General features: G+C 37.7%; 1 protein-coding gene across 1 annotated transcript; it reads right to left on the reverse strand.

Moving 5' to 3' along the window:
* Positions 1 to 603: 603 nt before the first annotated feature.
* LOC149249926 (uncharacterized) lies at positions 604 to 3,163 on the reverse strand. The gene is made up of 2 exons (XM_089458844.1): positions 1,619 to 3,163; positions 604 to 1,515 (listed from the first exon to the last, which is right to left on the reverse strand). The coding sequence occupies exon 1, from the start codon at positions 2,557 to 2,559 to the stop codon at positions 1,975 to 1,977; it is 585 nt and encodes a 194-aa protein (XP_089314970.1). The 5' UTR covers positions 2,560 to 3,163; the 3' UTR covers positions 604 to 1,515; positions 1,619 to 1,974.
* Positions 3,164 to 7,787: the final 4,624 nt, after the last annotated feature.

The raw sequence follows: 7,787 nt of genomic DNA on the forward strand, positions 1-7,787 counted from the left end.
CAGGTGTTAGGCATTGTAATGTTTATTTTATCTGAGTAATAGATGTTATTTGTAAGAGTACTTTTGTAATGCCATAAGGTGAGGAATAAATAGTATGTAATAAATAACACTTAAGCTAATGTATTAAGTAAACTAGGTTAGCAGTTTCTAAGGAGAATAATGGAACTTGCTAGATATATATACAAAAACATTCTATGTGATTTTGAAGCATATTGATATAATGCATCTCCCTTTCCATCTCACACTTGTCTCTTTACATATTTAACAACAATATCTTGATCACTATACCTGGTACCATATACCCATTTAGCAAAACCCCAGTCATGTAACTGCGTTCAATATATATATAATGCATTCCATAAATTAGAAAGTCGCATTAAAATCCCGAGTATGATAAATTCCACTTGTCATCATAATTGTAAAGTAGGGAAAAAGGTTTGATAACCGATCAGTAATTTATCTTTACAGAAAGCCCAGGGAAAATGGAGTATCCCCTTTATGATTAAAAAACCTATCTATTTACAGGGAAGACTCTGTTCTGCAGCTTTCCCATTTCCCCTTCAAACCAGCACAAGGTATTATGTGACAAAGCTCCTGCAAGTATAAAAACTGTAGGGTGCAGATACATGTTAAAGCTTTGTGAATGTATATAAATATTGACCCAGAAGAAATGGAAACGGACACGTTACACTTTATCTCATCCATCTTTGAGTTACAATACTCGCAAGGGATCCCGAACCTGGTAAGTAGTCTTTTGACTAAAATATTCTTTGTCAATGAAACTTGATGAAAGGACCATTCACTCCTATGCCATTCATCCTATAACCGAACGCACAAAAAGAACTCTTAAACGGGTTGCATTGATTCACTCATCTCGCCCAGCATCATAGTCAACCATCACCTCATTATGTGACCTTATAACAAGGAAACCTGGGCATGTAGAGATCTCTAGGTGATAGAACTGCCTTTTTTCCAGTGAATCCTGATGAGAAACTGCCTTTGATATCAGACAACTAGAAATCCTGGTAAGCTGGATCCAATCGGTGTTTGAGAATTTGATTCAGTAACGATTCATGATTCCAAGCACAAGAATAATGCCCTCACTATGAATGCACAAATTAAGAATAACGCTAAGCCTTAGCCCTTTGCATCATTACAGTCCTGATTCCATGATATATCAATATCATGACTAAGATATTCAATAAATAAATTTACAAAAAATATATTACCAAAAGAAAGAAAAAACTTGTTTTCAATGACTTCCTTAAAAGAGAGGTAAGGCTGTCTGGTTTTGCAATCAAAAAATGCTGCCTCTGTTGTAACTATAACGAAGAGAAGCAAGTTAATTTGATCTTGCTAGGTAATCGTGGCCACAGATTGCGAACATAACATTATCACAAACATTGGACCTTCTTCTCTGCTATTATAACTATATGAAAAAGTGCAAAAAGATGAGCTGGACGGAGCCTCCTGTTTCAAATATGCATATGCATAAGCAGATATTGTTTCTTTCTCCTGTTCGGTCACAAAGATATTGTTAGTTTGATTCTCTGCCACCCGGTATGGTATATTTATAATCAACCATTGACAACAGAAGTATAACAAGCTCCTCGCATACCTGCTGCAATGATCCCAACGGCTTTGATCTTGGAACGTCCAAATGAGGAAGATACCCTTCATGGCACATACTCTAGCATACTCAAAACACCCATAGGCACCAAAATCCTAACTGCAATTACACCAAACCACTTAATGAAAGCAAACCCAAGTTACTCCAAACCTTTCGACACATCTCTCCATATAACCTTATATCAGAGCAAAACATAGAGAGGTTATGGCGGATATAGCAGCTGGCATTGCAACTGCTGAAGTGCACATTCAACGCCCATGATTTGTTACCAGGAGGAATAAAGAAGAACGAAACCCTAGATCTCTGAGAGGATTGCGAACCTAATTGACAAAAAAGAAGGGATCTTATGCGGCCGGACCATATAAGCCATTCCAGCGGCCTTGTAATTCCGGAGGACTTTGATCGTATTTGTTAACTAAACTGAGCATCTGCTTTCTCTTTATCAGAAGAAATACAAGCAATGCCACTTGAAGCAAGCTGACTATTACCACGAACAGGTAACCCACTGTCCTGCCGTATTTCAGATTTCTCTTATTGCCGTTTAGCCTAGGATGATTGAATCTGGGACCTTTTATAAAGATAGGGAGACGATGGGGCTGAGGAAGAGGAGGGTTCTTACTAGGAGTTTCGCTGCCAGATTCTGGCGCTGGCGCTGGCGCTGGTGCTGGTGTTGGTGCTGGTGCTGGTGCATACGCTGGCGACGGAAAACTGGAACCACCTGTGTTGGCTTCCACAGATTTGGCCGGAAAAAGGATCACTGGAATTACCTCGAAATATCGTGCACCGCCTGCTGTTTCTCCGGATTCCAGCCCTGGATGTCCTGACAATGCAAAGAAACCTTCCAGAGTACACGCTGTCCAGAGCACAAAAAAGCCCGTGAGCCGGATGAAATTTATCGTCGTGCTCATGACCTTCTTCCTTCTTCCCATCTGCTCATTTGAATGTGAGGAATTTAATGAAAAGAGGGTTCCGAGCGGATCTGACAGCGGCCGCCGCAATAGTAGGAGGTTGATTCAGCACAATACCAAAGTTCCGGAGGGGGAGGGCTATGATGGCCTAATTATTCATCTTGCTGTTTCCATTCCCATGTACATTGTCGCCCTGAATTAGAAGCAGCATAACCTACAGAGGGGATGGAGATAGGAATTCAATTCTCACACACAACAACCAACCAAGCAACGTCTCGTCTCTGCTGTAATGGAGAACGGATCCGACGGCTGCGCATCCGCCACGTCTAAAGAGAGGATTAAGCGACCTGACCACGTTCTATCTGGCGTACGATGACCTGGATCCACCACAATTTGCTCCTCACGCCTTCCATGACCCCCTTCCCACTTCAGTAAGCTCACCCTCGCCCTCTGGCTGGAATGCGGTTCGAAACTCCTTGAGCAGATTCTTCAAATCCTTGCACTCCGCCTCCACAACACGGCCGCGGACATAGTTTGCTTGCTTGGTCCCTTCCCTGCCCTTGGTAAGTAGAGTACCACGACACAGCAACAATCGTACACAACAATTGCAGATGCAAATATGAATAAACATTTCTTAGATTTTAACCCTTCTTTTTTAATGCATTATGATGATTTTGAATTTTACATAATCTAAACCATTCGAAAATCTTATCAATTTCAATTATTTATTTAAAAAAAATAGTTAACATCGTAGAAGTAGCTTATAAATTCATAAAAAATAGGTTGGTAGTACATTATCTAGACGGGATTTGAATTTGGATGAAAGAACTATCGTGGATGTTATCACTAGATTTCTGCAAACCTTGGTCAAGTTTCGATGCTTCTTGGGATAGTTTAATTCCCCCAAAGTGGCTTTCATCCTCAACCCCTCCTTAGAAGGTTTGAGCCTGAGACCTGGTAGGGACTGAACCCCACTGGTCTACACCTCATTGGTATTTTATAATAACAATAACTTAAAATATTTATTTTCCCATTTTAGTAAATAAAAACATATTTTTCATGTATTGAGTGCTTGATGGACATGTTAGACAAATTACACAAGTGCATCATTCTTATATGTTACTTGCCACACATTGGACAATTGATGATACAAGTTGTGCGAGCTTAGTGGGGGAAGTTAATGGTAAGGATATGCCTAAGCTAGAGAGAGGTATTTTACCGTTAGAGCATTATTAACATGATAGTGTTAGCTTAAGCTAAAATCATGTCTGAAACTAGTGTAATAAGCATTACATGAATGTGGTTTGTCCTATGGATTCAACTCCTTGTGTCTCACAACAGATCGAGAAGAAAATTAATCTCACAATTGGAAAACATGATTAAGTGTAACAACTCTGTCTCTAGACATCAATTCATTCTAGATGGTCCCAATATCATTGTGTTGTTAATTCTATTTATGTGCATGGCTTCTCACACATCTCGTTGAGGGAAGGCCCCTAATTGTTGAACCAAGGTGAAGAGTGATGCCACTGCTACAATTGCTACTTTTAAGAATTTAACTTCGTTTGTCATTCAAAAACCTATCAAGGGCATTGAAGAGGATGTCAAGGTATATAAATCTTATAGTGATGATGAGGAGGTCCATCATTTAGCAAAGGAATTCATCCCTGACTTAGGCACTGGTCATACACGGGACACCAAATTCTTCTGAATATTGGAATTCTATTAACACATCAAAGCCTTTGTTGCACATGTATAATATCCCTTTTTTTCTCCTTAGAAAAATTGAAATTGAAAATTTTAAAACTATGGATGGATACTTTATTTTTTTGTGATACTAATCACCATGAGGTAGATATACCATGGTGTTATAAATACTACAAATACTTAACATGTGCAATTAATAAAATGATGATGACCAAGACTGACATACATGAGCGCATATTGTGTCTATTATACCACAAGTGAGGAAAGGTAAGGGGGTCTAAGGGATTTCTTTCTTGTTCCTTCTAACGATCATACCTTATCACCTTCACCTTATTTAAGCTACGAGTAGAGGAGAAAACCAATTCCTAGCGTGAAGCCATCACTCCTATACTTTAGAAAGGTGCCTTCCTACATTATTGGAATGAGACAAAATAGTTGGTGGGGGGGAAGGGGGAAGAAGGGATGGTGGGGTGGGACTTCTTGTTAGGGATAGACGCATGGGAGAAGGAGGCTAAGAGTGAGACAATAAAAGAGAAATTTTAGAGACTAGAAGAGCATAAAACAAAGTGCCATGAACATATAGATTAGACAACCATGAAAATAAGTAGATATACTTATTGAAAGAGCTAGGAAACAAGGAAATTATGCAAGAAGTTTTGTGACATTAGCTAGACTTTCCTATGTCCTCACTTAAAATAACAAGAAGAGGAGACTTCTGAGGGACTGCAAAACAAAGAAGGATGTGCTTTTTATGTTCTAAGAGGCAAGTAATGTAGGTACTTGGAGTTGCTTTTGCTTTTGCAAACTTGTTAGCGAAAATTACCCTAGTTGAATTTCATATAGGCTGAACCCTTAACTCATTTCCTACTTTGCCCTACTGGTACCATAGCCTAGCTAAGGGGTAGAGTTCTACAACGAACTACCTAAGGTTAAGTGTAAATTTCTCTGTCTGTTTAGTTTTGTTGGTCATCTACTTTGGCATTCAAATAAGCCCTTTGTCCCTATCTGCAATTTCATTATTTGTTTGTACTTGGGTTATAGAAATTTTTTGGTTTATGGAAAAAGAATGAAAGGTTTCTGAAATTTAGTTCTTGTAAACTTTCTCATGTTTCCTTATTCTCATTCCAAGGGTTATGTCTTAGGAAATGTTTGAGCTATAGAAGTGTTCACATTGCATTAACAAAAATGCATATTACATGGTCTTAGTGTTATTACCAAAAAAATGATCATCTAGCCTAATTTACTAGATAGATCGAAGTACACCTTGTAAAGCCAATTTTGCCATAGTAAAATTACTTTCAGTGTGAGAAATTACTTAATAAACCACCTTTATTAAGTAATTTATAATTAAACCCATGAAGAATAATTAAATAAATCACTATTTTATGATAGATTTTTCGGCGAAAATCACATGAGAAACCATTTGTCGACGCGTTTCGAACCAACCAGTGTGGTTCATCGTCAGGACAAGTTGAAGAACAGATCCAGCATTGCCTGTTTAAATAGCTAGAGCAGAGACGGAGTCTCTGCAACGTTTAAGAAAAGCTAGATCCATCTTCAACCTTGAAACCTGCAAGCGTGCCTTCTCAAATTGATGGACATCTAGGAATAATTAATTAAACCATTGTTTTATTATTATTCTCTGTTAAATTTGATCCAATCATGAAAAATAAACAGATAAATCATCATTTATCTTATTTTTCTCTAAAAATAATTAATTAATCACTAATTAATTATTATTCTTTGTTAAATTTGACTAATTCCCTTAGGAATAACTAAATAAATCCTTATTTGTTTATTATTCCTTAACTAATTCATAAGATGATAAATAAATCATTTATTTATTTATTATTTCTAAATAAAAGTTTAAATATTTTTTCCCTCCTAAACAAATATAATAAAATATTCTAAGTGGTTATTCCAAGAATGGGATCAATAATATTTTATTATTGCTCATTATTCGAGGATAACTCGATATTTTGTTATAAATAGAAAGGTTTTCCATCCATTATTCACTTTTGATTATTGTCATTGTTGCGTTCATTGTTGTAACTCTGATTATTTACGTGGAAAACATTAACGGAGGTTTTAGAAACCCATGGTAATTGCCCATGGTATTTTAAAAGTAAAAGAACAACAAAAGGAATACAAAATTTCTTTATGTGAATGGTAAGTTTTACTTTTTAAGTGGACAACATTAACCAAGTCAAAAGTACATAAGTGAACATATATTTTATATTATACCCCAAAGAAGTGAATAGCCACGTTTCACTAGGGTTGTAACTTTTCAAAAAGAAAAAAGAAAATTATTATAAATAAAACATATATAAAGAGAAGTATTATATTATAAAGGGGTATTTAAAGAAAAGTTCAAGTCATAAAATTATTGAAAATATATATAAGCACAAAGTGGATATTATTATAAAAGGTTACATAAGGAGAAAATATCAGTTAAGAGTTTACGTTAAAGTGAAGTTGAATTAAAGTTTAAAGAGTTATATGAAATTTAAAAAATAAATACAAAGGACAATAAGATATTTAAAAGAAGTCAATTGAACAATATTTAAATATTCTTTTTAAATTACAAAAGGAAAAAAAACGCAAGTAGAATTATATTCTAGTGAACTTCCTTCATCGCATATCGTCACCATATCTGGACCCACAGCTGGTGCAGGAACCCAAACTAGTGGTGGCTCCAGTGCTATATTGTGGTCACATCAGGCGAAACAATCTCAGGAACCGTTCCGGCAGCTCCCATGCTCCCCTTTATGGCTGGGTTAAGTCTATCGGATCTTAACCAGTTGATAAATGATCCCATACACCATGATGTTGGTTGGCCCTCTATGCAGACTAAGCTTCCCTCAAATGTCCCAAAGTTTGAGGGTATTGTTGGAGAGGATCCTACCAAACATGTTCGATCCTTCCACATGTGGTGTTTGTCCAACTCCATAACCGATGACTCTATTCGTCTTCGGCTCTTCCAACGCACGCTCACTGGAGACGCTGCGAAATGGTATGTAGACCAGCCCTCCACCTCTCATTCTGTTTTCGCAACGCTTTCTAGGGCGTTCTTATCCTATTTCTAGTTACCTCTCTGGTATGACATTGGTACTGAGCTTTTGACAACATTCCGTCAATCCTCCGCCACTCGCCTTTCTAACCATGTTCAAGAGTGGCGTCGAAGGAGGAGCACATGTCGTGCCCCGCCTTTCGAAGACCGTGTCTATCTAGATTGGTTTCTTAAGAGCCTTTTATCCCCCATTGGGAAAGATGTCGCGTCCCATTTTCCTCAGACCGAGGAAGAAGCTCTCCAGATCGCTTTGAGATATGATCTGATTTATGCTCAATCCAGTTATGTCTATACCGTCATTCCAGACCTCCCTCGTCCTGGAAGTGCCAATGCACTGAGAGCATCTCACACCACCGACAGTATCGTTGGATCCCTTTCACACTCTTCGCCATATTCTCAGCAAAGTTATGGCTATCCGCAGGGGGGCACCAGTTCCTCCAACATTTATGCCCCTCTTGCTAGCAACATGTTT

This window comes from Pinus tabuliformis, chromosome 7 (assembly GCF_031772625.1).
Source record: "Pinus tabuliformis cultivar Carrire ecotype Pingquan chromosome 7, CPIR1, whole genome shotgun sequence".
In the NCBI taxonomy this organism is placed as follows: Eukaryota; Viridiplantae; Streptophyta; class Pinopsida; order Pinales; family Pinaceae; genus Pinus; species Pinus tabuliformis.